General features: G+C 47.2%; 1 protein-coding gene across 19 annotated transcripts in view; it reads left to right on the top strand.

The window, feature by feature from the left end:
* Nucleotides 1-20250, top strand: part of SCUBE2 (signal peptide, CUB domain and EGF like domain containing 2) — a 95256-nt gene that overhangs the window by 25413 nt on the left and 49593 nt on the right. For 3 of the 19 annotated variants that reach the window (XR_011441107.1, XR_011441108.1, XM_070274736.1), the window contains exons 1-4: nt 4085-4361; nt 5680-5802; nt 12245-12370; nt 17307-17441. Coding sequence is in view for 12 of the 19 variants with exons in the window: in XM_070274736.1 (XP_070130837.1) it covers nt 4115-4361; nt 5680-5802; nt 12245-12370; nt 17307-17441 (631 nt within the window). In the remaining 7 variants the exon portion in view is untranslated. Of the gene's footprint in view, nt 1-4079; nt 4362-5679; nt 5803-12244; nt 12371-17306; nt 17442-20250 lie in introns of those variants that run through there. The other 16 variants (XR_011441104.1, XM_023646018.2, XR_011441106.1 and 13 more) reach the window with 11 other exon arrangements.

Below are 20250 nucleotides of genomic sequence, written 5' to 3'. Positions count from 1 at the left end.
ATCACAGAAAGAAAAAAGAACCCTTTATTTCAGCCTTTCAAGCAAAGTGTCTGAGGTTCACTCTGAGGGGAGTGCTGTCACATGCATACCCCTGAATCAATGACTATTGCAAGGGGAATGTAACGAAAGATATTGATTGTTAAGCCAACTCCAGAGCCTAAAGCTGAGGGTGGAGCACTTTCCCTCCTAGGAAGTGGGCTGCCTGGGGGCAGGGTGAACACCTGTTAGGATGGAGGAAGGGGGAGATGGAATGGGTAAGCAACCAGGAAAATTTACTACTTCATATGCAGCTAAGACATATTGAAAAAGCTTTCCAGGAGATGTGAAAGCCAGCCATGGAGGAGAAATTAACATGTGTGCCAGAGAAGATGGGTTTTCCTTTCTGCATTAGTTCTTCTCAGGACCTGTTCACCTGCAGACTCTAGTCCTTTCACACAGGCCTCACTGCTTTTTGGGGGAAAGGTAAAATGGGATCAGATCATAAAAGTCTTTGGCAGTTCTTGTTTCAACTTGTTTGTCGCGGTAAAACACATACAGTCAAGTGCGTTAAGTTTAAGCCAACATCTCAACAAATTTTTCCATAGGTATACATCCATATAATCACCACCCAGATCAAGATGTAGAACGTTTCCAACATCCCAAAAGGTTCCTTCGTGCTCCTTTCAGTCAATACCCATCCCCAGAGGGAACTACTATTCTGGCCTCTATTGCTATTAATTGGTTCTGCCTGTTCTTAAACTTCATGGAAGTGGAATTATACAATAGGTACCTTTTGTATCTGGCTTCTTTCAATATAATGACCATGAGATGCCTCCATGTTGTTGCATGTATCAGAGTTTGTACATTTTCTTGCTCCTTAGTATTCCATTGAATGAATACTTCATAATTTGTTTATGTATTCTCTAGTTGATGGACATTTTGGTTATTTCCATTTTTGTGCTAGTGTAAATACAGCTATAAGGAACATTCTTGTACATGTCTTTTGGTGCACTTATGCGCTCATTTCTCTTGGGTAAATACCTAGAAGTGGGTAGGCACATTTTGCTTTAGTAGATACTGCCCCACAGTTCTCCAGAGCAGTTGCATCAAGGGAGTTTTGACTTTAAGCTGAAGAAGACTGGGAATGGTATGATGAAATTTATTTTTACTCTGGCAGCCACTGTGGAAGATAAACTAAAGAGGGATAAGTGATAGACAAGGAGACCAGTAAGGAACCCACAGACGAGGAGCGATAGGCTGGGTAAGGGGTGATGGGGCCCTGAACTCAGGCAACCTGCGTGGAGGAAGAGAACAGTTTTGAGAGTTGGTAAGAAGGTAGAGTTGGTGTGATTGTTTTGATGTCATGGGAAGGGAGAAAATGGAGTCCAGGATGACTGCCAGGTCTCCAAGTTGGTGTTGGCAGAATGGTGGTGCTCTTCTCTAAGAGTAATTGGGAAGCAGCAGGTTTGGGGAAGAAGATGAACTCTGTTTTGAAGATCTTGACTCTGAGGGACCTGTGGGAGATCAAGATGGTGGTATCCAGTAGGCGATTGGCTACATGGGACTGAAGCTCTCGGGAGAGATCCAAACAGGAGATTTCTATTATGGAATCAAGGAAATGAGTGAGCCATCAGGGAGAGGGTAGAGAAGGATCCCAAGAAGTTGATGGAGAAGGAATTTCCCGAGAGGTAGGAGGAAAACCAGGAGCTTACCTGCTGTGACGAAAACCCAGGGGAGGGAGAGTTTCCAAAGGCTGCTGAGAAGTCAGAACAGATGGGCATTGAAAGGTGTCCGGTGAACAGAGTTTACCTAGTCAGACATAGTGCCGGGGCGCCCAGGGGCCTCCCCTTCCACAGTCTTTCTGGAGCCAGAGCCCGCACCAGTGAGACGGGGCTGGCCGGGCTGCCTCTCCCCTCAGGCCTGGTTCATGGCCTCTCAAGTCTGACAGGGCGGGAGAGGGGGCGAGAGACTCACCCTCAGACCAGGGACAGTGCCTGCGGTCTTTCAGAGAGGTTTGTGGGGACCTCAACTGGACAACAGAGGGCAGACAGCAGCTAGCGCAGGGCCCACCAAGTCCCTCCCAACATCGGAACGCTGAAAACATCGACATTTGAACACACGTTTCCCCTGGAGCCTTTCCCCTGTGGAAATTCCCAGTTGTAAACCATATTGACTTTAATCTGAAGCGTCAGAAAGGTTGCCCAGGAGTCTGGGAGCCAACCAGCTCAAAGGACATTTGTGTGGAACTTGGGGCAAACAAAATAGGATTCAGAACACTTTCTGAGATCTGCGCTAGAGTGAAGTTTTCCCGGAAACATCACAAAAACAGACTCCCTTGGGCAAAAAAGTACTGGGTTTTATCATTATTAATTTGTGTTCTGACTGAAACACAAACTTGGGGAAACGGTGGAGGGAAAGAAAAGCGCATGTCTTATTTCTTTACCAGGCACAAGGGGCTGGAGGAGGCTCCCGGAGCGGTCAACGGGCAGCTTTATGTATTTATATGCTTTGACTGGAGCTAAAGGGGTCTGTGCCACACAATGGGCAGTTTCTAGTTGGATTTTCAAAGAAAATAACTTTGATCATTTCAAAAGCAATGAAGCCTGATGCAGTGGAGAGAAAAGAAGGCTGTAATTTATGGCTACCATTAAGGCCACAAAGACAAAGGCGGAGGGAACGTTTCCCTAAGTGAAGATTTACAAATGTGTAAAAAACACCCTTATGACTAGAAATAGCTGAGTGTCTCTCTCTCGGCACCCAACAAAAGGGGTGGAGGGAGGGGCAAAGACAGAAAAGGGATGCAACCTGCCTGCCTTCACTGGGGATGAAAAGGTCAGAAGAAAAACAGCCACAGAAAGGTTATTTTCTCAGATTCTCCATCAGGCAGCAGCACCAGCAACCAAGGGCCAAAGAGGCGGTCTCAGCCCCTGTGCCAGGGGCTTGGGAGGGGAAGGGGCCGCAGAGGAGGGGTGCAGCGGCGAGGGGAGGGGTGGTGGGGGAGGGGGAGGGATGCAGCCCAGGAAGATATGTTTTTGTGCACAAGCTACGTGGGGATTTTTTGTTGATGTTTGTTTTTTTCTGGTTACCAAAATGAATACACATATATATACACACGTGTATATATGTGTATATTCACAAGAGAAAATTGAACAGATAGAGAGAAGCTCAAAGAATCTTAAAATCTCTGAGTGTGGTGTTTTGTTGCATCTGGAAACTGTTGCTACACTCGCTCCTGGAGTGGCGCTGGGTATAGTGGGCTCCAGTCACCTGTGCCTAGGGTGTTTTCCGAAGGCCTTGTGCCTGTGTGTTCCCTTTGAAGGATGTCTGGCTTGGAGGGCCAGGTGACAGGCATTGCCTGTGTTTGTGGTTGACCAGACCTATGTTTATGAGTTCAGGTGGTCATGGTCACCACCTGTGCCCAGGCAAAGTTGGAGCTGTCTCTTGTCCCTGGTGGCTCACCGTGGACCTCTAGTCCCCTTTCCCTTCACCCCTTATGCTGCCCTGAAGATACATTTAACTGGATTTTAGCGAAGTGAACATTTTCTGTTGTGATTCTGGACCCAGCAGTGTGCCAGAGAGACGGACAGCCTCAATGCGCCCCTCGGTGGGACAAGTGGGACAAGTGGGCCACTGCCCTCAGAGTGCTGTGGGGTGGCCGTCAGAGGGCCTGGGTGGGGTAGAACGGAGAAGACTGCAGACTGGGTGCTGAGATGCGCAGAGAAGCTGGGGTCCCCCTCTTCGCTGACTTCTCCCGGGGATCAGAAGTCTGCGGAGTCCCTCCCACTCCAGCCACACTGCCCTCTCCCAAGTGGAGAGGTGGGACAGGCCCATAGGTTTTTTTGAGGTTTGGGGTCTCTAGGACTCTGAGCTACACAGGACACTTCCCGGGCGCCCCCTCTTAAGATTTCAGCCTAGAAGGGCTGTTTGTCCTCACAGGACGGACTGGGTCAAGTTGTAAGACGCAGCGAACAGGCGGAGCACGAGGCTCTCGGGGGCCGGCGGGGGCCGCCCCCTCCGGGCTGACAGCCGCCCTGGCCGCCGCCGCGCCCCCTCCGCGCGGGGCCGGGAGGAGGAGGGGAGGGCGCGGAGGGCGGCACTGCCCCCGCCCGCCCGGCCCGGGGAGGACCGTGTGAAAATGAGGCCGGGGCTCGGGCCGGGCGGGGCCGGGCCGGGCCGGGGGTGTCGGAGCGGCGGGCAGGGCGCCCGCACACACCTCCCGGCGCCGCCGCGCTCGCCGCCGCCTCCGCCGCCCGCCGCCGCGCCATCCATGGGGGTCGCGGGCCGCGGCTGCCCCGGGGCGGCCCGGCCGCTGCTGCCGCTGCTGCTGCCGCTGCTGCTCACGGCCGCCGTCCCGCCCGGCCGCGCCCCGGGGCCGCCGGAGGGTGAGTGTCCGACCGCGGGCGCACCTGGCTGGGCGGGCGGCGCCGGCGCCGCCAAGGGGTCCCGGGTCCCCGCGGGGTCGCCCCGAGCCGGGCGGGCCGGGCCGGGGTCTCGGCGGCGGGAGCTCCGCGTGGCCCCTGCTCCCCCGGCGCCGTCCCCCGCCAGCCAGGCCGAGGCGCCACCACCGTTTGGGCTAAAGGCCCGGGGCCTGAGCGCGCGGCCCGGCCTCGGACCCGGGGCTGATGACAGTTCCCGCCCGGTCCCCGCCGCTGGGGTCCGCGGAGAGCGCCTGCCGGGCGCACCCTCTCCGGCTGAGCAGGAGGGAGGGCACCGGAGTCTCGGGGGCCAGCCCCTCCTCGTGCCGATGGGGAAACCGGGGCCCCCCGGGGCGCAGCGCGAGGTCCGGCGGCTCGCTCCTCTTTCTCCGGGGGCCGGGCAGTTCCCCCGCGGCTGCAGGGCCGCCTCCAGGGGCTTTTCCGTGTGCGGAACAGCCGCGGTTTAAGGATCCGGGAGGGAATCCCGTGAGCGGCCACAAGCCTGGGGGCTCGGCCCGGAGATGAGTACTCTGGACGTTCTGCCCTAACTGGGCTTGCGATACTTTCAAAACTCTTTTGTTTTAATTAGCATCCTGGAGCGGTGTCAACCCAGGAGATACTTCTGCCAAGGCCGGTTTCGAGGTTGAGAGGGTGGGCAGTTGGGAAGGGGGACACTGGTCCCTCTTTGCACCGTCTGAGAGCTCGAGACGGTGTGCTTACCACCCAGGGCAAGCTTCCCCCACCCCGTAACCCAGACCCTGAGAAAGCTGACAGACACTGCTCGGCTTTCAGAGCTTTTTTTGGCCAACTTGATCCTTTCTCCAGCAGGCATTTGCTATTCCCTACTCATGTGCCAGGCAGTGTGCTTGGCATCAGGGACACAGACCCAGTCTGTAATCAAGACCATCTAGAGGGGGAGACAGGCAGGAAAGCAGTGACAACGCTAGGTGATGTGCTATGAAAGGAGATAAATATGGGAGCACATCTTGGGGAACACTACACCTCACCTACACATGAGTGTCATGGCAGGCTTCCTGGAGGAGGTGGATCTGAGCTGAGTCTTGAAGGCAAGTAGAGAGGGTGAGAGGTCTTCCAGTCAGAGGGAACAGGCTGTGTCTGGAAACGGGCCTGCAGATGGTCTGGTTCATCCCAGCGGCTCCCAAGCAGTTTGGCTGGTGAGGAGTGAAAAGGGGTGGGCCAGTGGGAGATGATGCTCGAGAGAGGCCAAGGCCGGGTCACGCAGGGCTTGGGGCACCATACCAAGAGCTGCTGTGCTCTTTTGCAGATGTGGACGAGTGTGCCCAAGGGCTAGATGACTGCCACACCAATGCCCTGTGTCAGAACACACTCACCTCCTACAAGTGCTCCTGCAAGCCTGGCTACCAAGGGGAGGGCAGGCAGTGTGAGGGTAAGTGACTTGGGGACCAGTGGTGGGTGGGCCAGCGGGGGAAGCCCCCCACCTGCTCTGCTCTTGTAGAGGCTCCTCGTGTGGGTAAACGTGCTGCCCCTTCCCCTCCGGGAATGCATTTCAGATCCTTAAAGGACTGAGAATGTCGGGTCTCCCCCAGAGCTGATCATATGGTTTTATCTGGCTCTGAAATGTCCTTTTGTCTAGGTTCTGAAAAGGAAAAGAGGTGCTTTAGTGTCTTTTGGTCCCACTCACTTTGGGGACAGAAAGTCAATAGCCATGTTGATCAGGAGAGCCACGCCTGCCAGAGCAGGGCTGATCCTGCATGCCCGCCCACTGCACCCTCCTACCTTGGGGCAGTTTGCACCCTCTCTCTTGTGTCTGAGTGCCAGAGTCCTGCCCTCCCCTGCAGGCTCTGGAGGCTCCATCCTGTCCATGGCTTTGGGCTGTTGGGCATTGTAACCTGCCGAGCTTTAGAGCTGTACTGAGAGTCTGCCTCATTTGGAGCTGCAAGTTCACCCTGGAAAGATGTGTGCAAAGGGGTGTTTTAAGCCGTTACTGCTCCAGATCTGGGGGCCCAAAATCTGGACTCTGCCCTTTTGTGTTCTGGGCCAGTGGTGTGATGAATTCTGAAGTTCAGAACTTGCGGAGACTGGCCCCTCCTAGGAGGAGGCTGTTCCTGAGGATGGAAATCGTGGCATGTTGGAGCTGGCAGGGCTCTTCAGGGAGCTCTGAGCCCATCCCATCCCTGACTGTACAGGCGGGGACACTGAGACCCAGGGGAATTGGGAAAAACACTTGTGGCCATGATCGCACAATTAGCCTGCAGGTGAAAGCATCAGATCTCCTCTGGCCCTGTCGCTGGCCCCAAATCTCTCCTATTCACTCACCCTCCTGGTGTCCCTCTTTGGTTGGGTGAGAAATCCTCTTCGGTCTCCTTTGTGCGTGAGGAGCAAAGCTCCTGCCTCTTGCATCAGAGGAGGCGTGCTCCTGGTCAGCTTCACAGCAAGTGGGGTTGGTGGTCCATCCATAAAGCCCTTCTGTGTGTCCAGGTTCCTATTTTCCCAGACTCAGACAGCCATCTCTCTGTCTGCTCTACATCATCAGAGGCCAAAGAGCTACCTCTCCCTGAGCCCTCTCTGCCGATTCCTCCATACCACACCTCACCGAATTAAACATTCCATGTAGTACTGGAAATCACACGAATTGGTACCCTGCTTGGGGAAAAAAATGTTCACTTTTTCACTGTGTCCTCTGCTCACTATATGCTCTCTGGGGGCAGAAACTGTGCCATGATTTCTTTTGGATAAAGGACGTATTTAGTAAAGGATGTTGCATCACAAGTGGCGAGAGTTCCTTTATTCTTAGCTGTTGGGTTTGACATATTACAAATGAAATTGAATTGCTAACAGTTTATAGTTGAAAAGTCTACTACTGAGTTTAAAATAACTAATGATTGGCATCGTAGCTTTTTTTTGTGTGAGGAAGATTGGCCCTGAGCTAACATCTATTGCCAATCTTCCTCTTTTTGCTTGAGGAAGATTGTTGCTGAGCTAACGTCTATGCCAATCTCCCTCTATTTTATGTGGGATGCCGCCATAGCGTGGCTTGACGAGTGGTACTAGGTCCGCGCCAGGGATCTGAACCTGCGAACGTCGGGCTTCTGAGGGGGAGCACGCGAACTTAACCATTACACCACTGGGCCAGCCCCAGCATTGTTGCTTTTGTATATTTAAATTGGTTTTAAAATAATAGATGATTATTGTTATAAAAAGTCAAATAATACAAAAATATGTAAAATAGCAAATTAAAGACCCTCCTATTCCTTTATCCACAGGTAATCAGTGTCAACAGGGAGCGTATACTCTGTACTGTTGTTTTAAACTAAAACCCTAGAAGGATTTGCTCTTTTGAATACCTGTAGAATTTATAAACCTAGTGAGGAAGGATGTCCCTGTTTAGTTTGGATTTCTTGGTACAGGAGGCTAGAAGTGGAAACTTTCTTCCTAGAAGGAAAAGGAGAGAAAATGAAGATGGCAAGGATTCAAAGACATGGATATTCAAGGATGTAACTCCTTTCAAAGATGTGTTTCTTGGCTTGTTAGTTTTTAAGCCTCTTGGGTCCAACCTGTGGTATATTTGTGGTGTGCTTATCCTCAGCTTCAGTGCTCCTGTTGAAGTTCAAGGCTGGGAACTGGGTTTTCCCAGAGTGACCAGAATTTTATCCTTCACCGAGTTTCTTCTGCCAAAATTTTTGAGAAATGAAAGTATGGGCCCTGAATAAGTATTTTTAAAATAATGTGATTCAGAAGCAGTTTTAGATAAATGATATTTTGTTCAAAATGATCTTTGCTTATATCCTAGACTTTGGGGAGGGGATGTTTCAGTGGTCAGTATTTGTTATACGGTCCTTACTTCTCAGTTTAGGGAACTAAATCAAGTTTAAAAAGGATGGATCTAAACTTGGCCTTTGTTTAAGGAGCTGTGTTATTTTATAAACTTTTTATTTTGAAATAATTTTGGACTTCAGAAAAATTTTAAAAATAGTGCAGAATTCACGTATGCCCTTCACTTATCTTATACTAATGTTAACATTCAAACAGAGGACAGTTTATATAAAACAGCGGACAGTTTCAAAACCAGGAAAATTAACATTGGCACAATATTATTAACTAAACTATAGACCTTATTCAAATTTTACCAGTTTTTCCTTAATGCTTTGTTTCCCACCCAGAATCCAATTCAAAGTCCCACATTACATTTACATTTAGCTGTAGTATTCTCCCATCTGTAACAGTTCCTTAGTCTTCCCTGGTCTTTTGTGACATTGACACTTTTGACGAGTAATGCTCAGTTCTTTTGTTTGCCTTGTGTTTCCTCACGATAAGAATTGATATGGTAGGAACTGACATGATAAGACAATGTCCTATGTTTTCTCACTATAAGATTGAGGTTATGTGTTTATAGTAATACAAAGGTAAACGTTCTGGCAAGGCTGCTACAGAAGTGCTATTGTGTGAACATCAGGGCACACGATGTCAGCATGTTGCCTTACAGGTGATGTTAATCTTGATTACCTGGTGAAGAGGCTGTATTCTGAGTTTCTCCACTGCAAGGTTACTATTTTCTCCCTTTGCAATAGAAACCTATCTTGGGGCAGATGCTTTCAGCCTATGCTAATATTCTCTTTCTTTGCAAATCTTCCTCCCTAATTTTAGCATCCAGCTGTGGGTCTTGCCCACAACAGTTATTACCATTATGTGTGTCTTTGGGTAATTTTATATTTCCCTCCTTTCTTAGGCATCTATGAATTGAGATTCTTCTGCAAGGAAGATCTGTCCCTTCTCTCCCATTTATTTATGCATTGATTTCTGTGTTTAAGTATTTATGCCAGTTATAGACTCATGGGAATTTATTTAATTATATGTATCGTTATTTATTTTGGGCTCACATTGTTCCAGCTGTAGCCATTGGGAGGTCCTTCACATTGTCTCCTATGTCCTTCTGACATGCCCTCATCCTTTTCTGAGAAACTCCTGATTTTCTGGTATCACAAGATGCTCCAGATTATCTTGTATTTTCCCCTCCCCAGCCCTGGAATCAACGACTTCTAAGGAGTCCTGCTTCTTTTATTGGAAAATGGTGTATAGAAACCACGATCTGGATGCTTGGTGTTTTCTTTATTACTGGGCAGTCATTACTCCTAGGCCCTGTCAGTGGGCAGAGCTAGAAAATATATGTATGTATATTAACCCGTGCATACATACATATCTACATTTATTCCGTATATCTATCCATTTGTATATATATTAAAAACAGTGACTTACACTGATACTCTAAATTCCAAAGCAATACCACAAGATTCATTGTAACCTCCCTCTTTGCTTATGTAGAACTTCTTTCTCCAACAGTGAGAAACAGGGTTCTCATTATCTGCAATATGTTTACCTGTTTGTTCAATCCTAGTATACACAAAACGTATTTACAGAGTTACTAATCCATAACCCTGTGAGTGAAATACATTTACTCAGTAGGGCACAGTACATGTATAGGGCTATTTTTGTTCTTAGCTTCACAACATCCAGTGAAGGTATTATTTTGCAAAGTTACTCAGGCTAGTGCTTTTCTTCCCCATCCCCCTTGGTGTGGTTGTGTTATTCATTTATAATATAGTTAGGTTCATTTGTTTGTCTTTGTATTCCATTTTTATCCCTCCCCTCACCCCTACTGCTGCTTCCTGGTTGATTGCATGTACATGTACATACGTATGTATGTATTCACACGTGTATGTGAAACATCACTGTGGTTCTGAGAGTCAAAGCTATACAAAACTCAGAGAAGTGTTACTCCTTCCTGCTATTCCTGTTACCTGTCCCCATTTCTCCTTCTTTCCACCCCTTTTCCCACTCAGTGTGGCTCACCAGTCTCTGTAGTTTCTGGTTTATCCTTCCCATATTTCTTTTGCACAAATAGACAGCTAAGCGTGTATTTTCTTTTTAACTACTTTACTGAGTTATAATTTACATATCATAAAAGTCACCACTTCTAGTAAGTGTACAGATCAATGATTTTGGGTAAATTAGCTAAGTTGTGCAACCATCACATAATATAATTTTCAAACATTTTCCTCATCTCAGTAAGATCCCTCGTGCCCAAGCAGTTAGACCTTGTTCCCTGCCCCGGCTCCAGGCAACCTCTAATCTGCTTCCTGTCTCTCTAGATTTGCCTTTTCTGGACAGTTTATATAGATGGAATCATAAATATGGTCTTTTGTGTTTGACTTCTTTCACTTAGCATAATATTTTTGAGGTTCATCCATGTAGCCTGTATTGGCATCTCATTCCTTTTTATTGTTGACTAGTATTTCTTCATATGGGTATACCATATTTTGTTTATTCATTCACCAGTTGATGGACATTTGGGTTTCTACTTTGGGGCTATTGTATTGCTATGAACATTCACCTGCAGGTCTTTGTGTAGACATAATTTTGCATTTCTCTTGGTATATACCCAGGAGTGGAATTTCTGGGTCGTATGGTAAATTTATGTTTAAACTTTTAAGCAACTGCCAAACTGTTTTCCAAAGTGGCCGTGCAATCTTATGTTACCATCAGCAACGTATGAAGGTTCCCATTTCTCCTCATCTTTGTCAATATTTGTCATTGTCTGTCTTGTTTATTTTAACTGTTCTGTGTGAAATGATATCTCATTGTGGTTTTAATTTGAATTCCCCTAATAGTTAATGATGTTGAGCATCTTTTCATGTGCTTATTAGCCATTCACATATCATCTTTGGTGAAATGTCTATTCAAATCTTTTACCCCTTCTGAAATTGAGTTGTTGGTCTTCTTATTATCGAGTTGTAAGAGTTCTTTGTAAATCCTTTATAAGGTATGTGATTTGCAAATATTTTCTACCAATCTGTGGCTTGTCTTCATTTCTTAATGGTGTCTTTTGAAGTACAAATGGTTTGAATTTTGGTAAAGTCAAATTTATTAATTTTTAAATTTATGGATTGTGTGTTTGGTGTTGTATCTAAAAAATCTTTACCTAATCCAAGGTCTCAAAGATTTTCTCATAAAAGCTTTATATTTTGTCTTAAAGCTTTATAGTTTTAGCTCTTACATTTAGGTCTCCGATCCATTGTGAGTTGATTTTTGTGTATGGTGTGAGGTAAGGGTCTAAATTAATCTTTTTGCATATGGCTATCCAATTATCTCAGCACCATTTGTTGAAAAGACTATCCTCTTTGCTAATAAACTGCCTTAGTACTTTTGTCTAAAATCAAGTGACCGTAAATTTAAGGGTTTATTTCTGGACTCTCAATTCTGTTCCTTTGGTCTATATATCTGTCTTCATGCCTGCACCACAGTTTGTCTTGATAACTGTAGCTTTATAGTGAGTGAAAGTCCTCCCATCTGTTCTCCTATTTCAAAATTGTTTTTGGCTCTTCTGAGTCTTTCGCATTTCTATATAAATTTTAGGATAAGCTTGTCAAGTTCTGCAAAAAAGTAGGCTGGAATTTCATGTGTGTGTGTGTGTGTTTTTGTATGCCCTTATTTATCACATGAAGATAACATACTACAATCACTCTTTTGCATTTTGATTTTTTTTTTTTTACTTAATAGTATATTCTAGAAATCACTGCAAATCATTTCATAGAGATCTTTCTCTCTTTTTTTTTTAACAGCTACATGGTACTGCATCGAGTAAATGTACCATAATTATTCAACTACTCTGCTACCTATGGGCATCTAGGTTGTTCTAGTATTTTGTAATTACAAATGCTGCAGTGAATAACCTTATGTATATTTATTTTCCTGTTCTTGGAGATGTATCTTCAGGATGGATTCCTAGAAGTGGGCGGTTTAAGAGGTAAATACCTGTATCTCCATACTTAAGAAATAACACCTGTGTGGTTTACTTCTGTTTTACTCCTCAGACATTGATGAATGTGAAAATGAGCTCAACGGAGGCTGTGTCCATGACTGTTGGAATATTCCAGGCAATTATCGCTGCACTTGTTTTGATGGCTTCATGTTGGCTCATGACGGTCATAATTGTCTTGGTAAGGAAAATGGTTGGAAATGGCAGTTCTCCTTGGCCTACTCTTCGGCACCCCCACCCCTTTCTTTCCTTTGATGAAAACATACTCATTAAAACAAGAAGGGGATCAAGGACTTGTGTTTTCTTTTTTAAAATTTGTTTTAAAGACTTTATTTTTCCTTCTTCTCCCCAAAGCCCCCGGTACATAGTTGTATATTTTCAGTCGTGAGGCCTTCTAGTTGTGCTATGTGGGACACCACCTCAGCATGGCTTAATGAGCACTGCTAGGCCCGCACCCAGGATCCAAACCAGCAAAACCCTGGGCCACCAAAGCAGAGCATGCAAACTTAACCACTCGGCCAAGGGGTACAGCCCCCAAGGACTTGTGTTTTCTGGCCCCCTAGAAATCAGACTCCCTGATAGAAAATCAGGTAAACTGTTTTAGGTTTTATGTGATCATTCATAATATAAATCCTCCATTAGTCTGAGGAGATGGGCAGACATCATCATTACTACTTACTGACTTTCTAACATTGATTTGTCACCTTTAAGATCTTTGGTCTTGTATTAAAAGAGTCTTAGGGGCCGGCCTGGTTGCATAGCAGTTAAGTTTGCACACCCCACTTCGGTCATCTGAATTAGATCCTGGGCACTGACCTATGCACTGCTTATCAAGCCATGCTGTGTCAGGCATCCCACATATAAAGTAGAGGAAGATGGGTACGGATGTTAGCTCAGGGCCAATCTTCCTCAGCAAAAAGGGGAGGATTGGCAGCCGTTAGCTCAGGGCTAATCTTCCTCAAAAAGAAAGAAAGAAAGAAAAAGGGTCCTAACTTAGAACCACTTTTTTAATGCTGTAAGTGTCTCTATTCTAGAACTAGGTAAAATCTTTGTCCTGATGACTCCAAATGTGTGCCTGGATTTCAGCCAGGTAGACCCCTCTCTTTTTCTGCTTGAAAGGGAGAGAAATTCAAACAGAAATCTTCCATTAACATCCTCCTAGTATTCCACAAAACAGAAACAGCTGTTGGAATTTCAGTCCCTGAGTTAGGGACTGCCAAAAGCATCGTTTACATTGGTTCCTTATGCCAAGAATAAAACAGAACTTAGAAACAGCAAGCAATTGGATAAGGTTGAGTGTTGGATAGTCTTAGAGGATACAGCACACCCGGGAGGCAGATATCTGTGGTCTGTTTGCATTTTAAGGCTGGTGCTATCAGCTGTAAGGGAGGACATCATGGGAGACAGACGGCATCAGATTCCTTTGACACTGATGACCCTCCATGTGGTTGAGCCACTGATGTCCAGTTGGATGACCAAAGAGCCATTTGAGCTAGGCCCTGATTCTGCGGGGACAGCTATTCAGATGCCTCCTTATGGTGCAGTGGGAATGGCCACTTGATCAATTGCTTTGAGATCAGCATAAAAGTCACTAGATAAGAACTTGTATTTGAGTGCTGGGGAAGAAGGGTATTTCCATTTGGGACTCACTCCTCATATGACCTTTGTCTACTTTGCTGTCACCTGGTGCCCCATTCTGAAGTAGATTCTGTCCCTTCCTGCTGTGCCCTGTGTGGGAGGTCAGGCTTCAGGTCAGACCACTTGGCCTTCCAAGCACTTGTTGGAGGGCTGGGGGATCACCAACCCCTTTGCAGACTTTCTAGGCCAACAGTACCACAAAAAGACATGTTAGAGAGAAAATCCTGAGAGCAGCAATAAACTGAGAGTCATTAAACACTCAAAAAAATGAAATCACTTTTAGTGTGTGATTTGTTGGGAAGCATACAGTATTTTTTTTTTTTTTTTTTTTACCATTTTCTGGGGGAAATATCACATTTCCCTTTGATTTACCAACAATAGCATTTTGAGGATTTGTATCTGGTGGCAGACTCAGTCACCATAGTTGTGCCCAAACCCACAGCCTGGGGGAAGTGTGAGTTTCCTGAGAACAACAAACCAAACCATCCAGGAGTTAGGGACCTCGGCCAGGGTTGGGTGTGGCGGTTCTGAGGAAAGGCCTGCTCAGAAACCCTGAGGCCTGGAGTCTGTCCTTGCCTTGGCTGCTAACACAGATATTTCAGCAGACTACCTCCATTTCCCCTCCTTGAGGTGTCTTTGTGGGTTTGGTAGCAAGGATCTGCCTTGCAGAAAGGTCCTGAGCATCCACTGAATATATCTGAAGGGGCTAAGGATTCTTTCAAAGGAAGTCACAAGAAAATAAAGTGGTACATTGAGAAGAGCAGGTCCAGCCAACATAGAAACTTCTCTGTATTTAGACTTGAAAGGACCGAAGCATTTTGTGACCAGAAAGAAGCTCAAAGCCAAAATGTTTTGGGAGCGGAGTTTCCTGTGTTCTGTGGGATGACCCCTTACCTCTCCTTGGCCCCTAACCACATAGTAGCCACAAATATACTCGCCAGAATTTGCAGAGTACAAACACCACTTAGCTCTGGCACTGAACCCAGCATGCCCCAAGATTCTGAATGCCTGTGAGCCTGAAAAATGAAATACAGCTCTCCGTGCAGCTCACTCCACCTGAATTCAGTTTCTATTTATTGAGTGTCTGGGAGTACAACATAGCCATTCGGTTTTGTGGCAGTGCTTCTCAACTCTGGCTGCACGTTAGAATCACTTGAGAAGTTTAAAACAACACCATTGCCTTGGTCTCAGCCAAGACTAGTTCTAGCAGAGTCTCAGGAGGCGGCGACCAGGCGTCAGGGTTCTAACACGCAGAGTGGTGAAACCCTGTTTTATAGTCTGGAGAAACTCACCAGCCTGGTGATATATATTTGTGCATGTGAACACACACGCTTTTGAATAATTCAGTCAGAGTATATCACCCAACTTAATGACACAGGTCTAATTGCTTTGGGGGAAAGGAATGGTGGGTTCAACATGGGATGGGGTGTGGCAGCTCAGAGGGGAGCATGTTTTACTCAAAACCAATCCAGGATTTGGTGTTCAAGGAAACGGACCTCTCCTGCTCCCCGTGAGTCCTCACTGTGGAACACCTAGGCCAGGTGCGTTCCAGCGTGGCTCATCCTCTGGAATGTGCTCCCTTCACCCTTTGGCATCGGGAAGGGCAAGTTTGTTAGGCTCTAGGGGATGGCCTGAGTCCCATCAGTTTAGAAAGGCATCTGCCTGGTAGTGTGGGAGGACGGATGACTGTGAGATCTGAAGCTTGAAACCAGATAACAGATATTTAAATGTGAATTTTCTTGTTATGGATGTGCCCAGGAGCTAGTGATAGGCACATGGGAAATCAGGCTGGAGAAAGTAAATTGCTTTTATATCAGCCTTCTCCTTGAGCCTCTTTCGTGTCTGAAAGCTTTCTGGAAGGTTCCTCTTCTTTGGCTCTGGTGATGCTGTGCTCTGCTGCTTGTTGGTTCATGCAGTGAACAGTTAATGTGCACCTGCAGGTTCCAGAGCTGTGCTAAGTTAAACAAAAATCTCTGACCTCAAGGAGTTTGCAATCTAGTGGAGATGGATAAGTAAAAGATTTGGGGGGGTCAAAAGGTACAAATTAAAAAAAAATGATTTTGAGAATGCAATGTGATAAGTATATTGATGGAGCTGTGCACAGGGTAGTATGTGACACAGTGGAAGGACAGTCCCTTAACCCTGCCCTGGGGACATGGCACTGAGGAAGGCTGCCTCTCCTCTGTCTTTCTGATGGCTCTTTCTCTGGGGCTCCTGCTGTCTCGTCTACTTGCTCCTACCCTTAGTATTCTCCCGAATTCTGCCCCTGGCCATCTCCTTTCTGTGCCCCTTCTCTCCCTTCTCACACTCTGCCTTTGGCTTTCTCATCTACATCCACCACCTTACCAGGCTATCACAAGTAAATGGTTTTCAAGGCTGTCTGTACAACACCAGGCTCAGCTTTCCCACCACCTGGCAGACATAGCCCTGAATGTCAGCATCTCACACTCTCACCTCCCTCCCACAGTGGCGGCCAGCCGCGTCTCCACCCCCTTTTCTGTACCCAGCGCTGGTCGTCTTCCCACGTTTCAGCCACCCCACCCCACGCCCACATGGCTTTCTGCCCTACAGACAATTTGTCCACAGTCCTCTTCTATTTCTTCCTTCCCAGGCATCCCCCCTCCCAGGCCCCAGGTCTGGTCCTCTGCTGGCACCAGCCGAGGCTATTTCAGGCACACAGGTGAAGCCGGCCTCCCAGGCTTCCCATTCTTCCCTGAGCTGTTGCCTGATTCTTCCCAACACGAGGGACTGACCATGTCACCCCTGCTCCAATGGTTCCCAGTTGCCTCCCAAATGGAATAGGAACTTCTTTGCCTGGTATTCAAGGTCGTCCACAGTGTGACCCCAATCTTTCTTCCCAGCTCTGTCTCCTGTGACTTCCCTGCATGTGCCTGTACTCCAGCCAAATTGATGACCCACTGTTATCTGAATAAACTCCATGCTCCCCAGCCTTCACGCCTGTGCTCATGCTCTTTCTTCTGCCTAGAATCCCTTCTCCTGATTTGTAATTGAAGACACCCCACAGGGCCCATACTTCATTGGCTTTTCCATAAAACCCATCCTGAGACCCACAACCACATGTGACCTCTCCTTCCTTTGTACCGCTTTTCCTTATCTCATAATTCCTTGTAGTTTTGTCTCTTTCCCTCTGCTGAAGGCCATGCTCCTAGAGTGAAGGAATTTGACCTTACTCATCTGGATTTTACTGTCTCCTCTAGCACTGTGCTTTGGAAAGAGAAGGTGTTTACTGAACTGATTATCTTTTGTCCATGTGGAGGGCCTGTTTAAGGGAGCCCCAGACCCATGAGGGCTGGGTTAATCATCTGGGGGCCCCATTGGCTTAAATTCTAAGAAGTTCTATGATGCAGGGCCAAGAAGAGGGACCTCATCTCTGCTTAGTACGGGTCCCTAACCTGCTGGGCTAGGTGGGGTATTTGAAACAGTTGCAAAAGCAAAGGCTAAGCCTTCTCCCCCTCCAGATGTGGACGAGTGCCTGGACAACAATGGCGGCTGCCAGCACACCTGCGTCAACGTCATGGGGAGCTACGAGTGCCGCTGCAAGGAGGGGTTTTTCCTAAGTGACAATCAGCACACGTGCATTCACCGCTCAGAAGGTACCTCTGCTGTGCTGTGGGTGGGGGGCAGGGTCACATCTGAAAATCTCTCCCACCGTCCGTGACTTTAGAGGGGAAGCTTGGGGTACAGGAAGTCTGGAGGCCTGAGGCTGAGTCCAGACGCTGCTACTGGGTAACCGTGGGCAAGTTCTTTTAGCTTCAACTTCTTCACCTGGCAAAGTAAGTGGGTTGGATGGGGCGACCGCTGAGGTTGCTTCAAACTCTCACATTCTCTGATTCTAATCTTTAAATAGAGTACGTTTTAAACATGACTAGGTGTCTCAGGAGAAATGTAATGGACCATCTGCCAAGTTTTTCAAAAAGGTGCTGCAAACCACAGCACCAAGTAGGAGCCTGCTCCTTGCTCTGGGTGGGTGGGGAGGGGGCTGGAGCCTTCCTAAGGAGACGCAATAAATTGCCCTGTTTTCATCCCCAGGCTAGATCTGGCCTTCCCTGTGTTTGGCGTTTTTGAACTCTGAGCCTCTGGGGTTCCCAGGGGCAGGGGAACCCCCTCCCCAGACTTGGGCTCTCTGTGCTGTGGTTTCCTTCATCTATGTCGCCACCTCCCATTCCTCCATAGATTTGCAGAAAACTCTTCTCTTCTGATGGGCCTCCCATTCATTCTCTCACTTTGGGTTTATACCTTTTTTATTCCTCTATAGTTCAGTGGATCCTTGGGAGGCGGAGGCATTAAGTAAATGTTGGCCACTTGTTACTTTTACCCAAGTGACGTGCTTTTAATTCTTCTCTGCTCTTTCTTTAGCCCAAGAACCACATTTTGGTGGCTGTATTTCTCCCAGGGTTGCCTGTGCCTGTATTTTAAGGGAAGTGCCCTAAATATCAGACTATTAACTCCTTTCGGCATGTGCTACTGGTTCATTCTCATAACTTAAGAATGAGGTGATTTTAACTTCTTCTACTATTTAATCAGAAATTTTTAGATTTATTGTTTTAACCATGGCTTTAGTACTTTTCAAACGTTTCTTTGTGGAAGATGATTTTTGCCTCATTGTCCAAGAATGATGGCTCTTTCCTTATACCTAACTAGAAGGCCTGTTTGGGTACCAAGAAGAGTGGCCAGAGAAGACACCAGGGGCCCGTGGGGTTGATGGCTCTTCTCCCCCAGCCCGCTCGTTGGCAGTGTTGGAGCATGGAAGTCTCCCACTGGCTCTAATCAGACGGATCTCTTATCTCATGCAGGTGTGGCCCTTGATAGAGTAGCAGTTGGGTTTCATTTTCTTACAGGGTTCTCTGGACTCTTCTGTGAGCTTTGCATTCAGTTCCAGGCAGAATTGAGATGCCAGTGGCACAAGTGATAGGATCTCAGGGCCTCTCCTCTTTGGTTTTTCAAAGCTGCTTCTTGGGAAGTCACCCTGGCGTTCTCTTCAGGTGGCAGGGAGGGAGGTGGGGTCCTATAGGTGAGGCTGTCGCTTGAACACCCCCAGTGGATCCTACACCCTCACGAAGCCACTCCTACCCTTGTACTTACTTACCGCGCAGTAGCTCAGCCCCTGTCTCCCCTGCGGCCAGCCCCCCAGATGATTACAGACACACACTCTTCATAACAGAAGTAAATACAAAAACAGTTCCTTTCCCCAATCTGTGTTTTCTAAATTTTCTACAATTCAGACATTCTTGGAACCCCTGAAGAGTATTTAAAATGAACATATTTGTCTGGAGCTAAAACCAAAATCCGAGAATTTGAGTTGTGGTCTGGAAGGGCTCTCTGTCATTTTCTGTTGTCTTCCAACCTGTTGGCCTGGTGAATTCACGGCAGCTGAGCCCACAGATTGTAGGGCTCTGTGACCGAGACCCCTTCCATCCTAGGGCTTTGACTCTTCAAACAGAACAATCTGGAAACAGTGTTCCTTTAGGATTTCCTCCTTAGTGTGCACGTTAAACCCTTAGAAACTGTGTTAAAACAGACTTTAAAACCCACAGCTGATACTCGAAAAATGGTTAAAAGGAGGTGACAGAGCAAGCTAGGATTTTCTAGTGTTGCTCTTGTTGTTTTTAATAATTATTTACCGAATGTTCTTCAGTGTAGGGGATTGTAATAGCTGATTCTGAGGGAAAGCTCAAGCTATTGATTTCTTTTATCCTTAGAGACCCCAAACCTCTGCTAAAGAGACTGTGTGTTTTCACCCATGTAATGGGGGTAGGCCGGAGAGAGACGCACCGCCCCAGCCTGCCTTTGTCCCTATTCATGGGTGCTCAGGCTCTCAGAATGAGCATTCCTCTTTTGTTTTGTCTGCTCTGAGAATATTTTTAGCTGTTTGTACTGCTGCCTTTTCAGGGCAGTGGGGAAGGTGTCGGCATAGTGGGGAGGGGGCTCTGCTCTCAGCAGGACCTGTTGCCCCTTTTATGGAAGGTTTCTTGCCCCGTTCTCAAGGCATATTTTTATTCGGTTTCCAGAAATATTCTTCAGTGAGACCCTGAGCCCAGGGACCACCAGAATGGGCTGTTTCGAATGTTTCTGAGCTGTTTCCCTCCTGGTGAACTAATGACCCTAAACAGGACTGCCAGGACCGTTTCTGGGGCGAGCCAGGACCGTGGCTGACCTCTCAGTTTGGACCAGATCCTTCTCTCTCCCCTAGTAGTGGCCTTGTTTTGAGTCACAGTACTCTGAAAAGCTTTGGGGTCACCTCTTGAAAAATCCTCAGCATTTCCAGAGCCATTTAAACCTCCATTATCTCCTGGTAACTTTAGGTCTAGCTTGATATGACATCAGGGGGCAAATTTTTTTGTGTATCCCCATAGCATCTGGCACCCAGTCAGTTCTTACAAAATATTTCTTGTGTAAATGGAT

Source organism: Equus caballus, chromosome 7 (genome assembly GCF_041296265.1).
Source record: "Equus caballus isolate H_3958 breed thoroughbred chromosome 7, TB-T2T, whole genome shotgun sequence".
In the NCBI taxonomy this organism is placed as follows: domain Eukaryota; kingdom Metazoa; phylum Chordata; class Mammalia; order Perissodactyla; family Equidae; genus Equus; species Equus caballus.
This window is presented reverse-complemented; position numbering and strand designations above follow the sequence as displayed.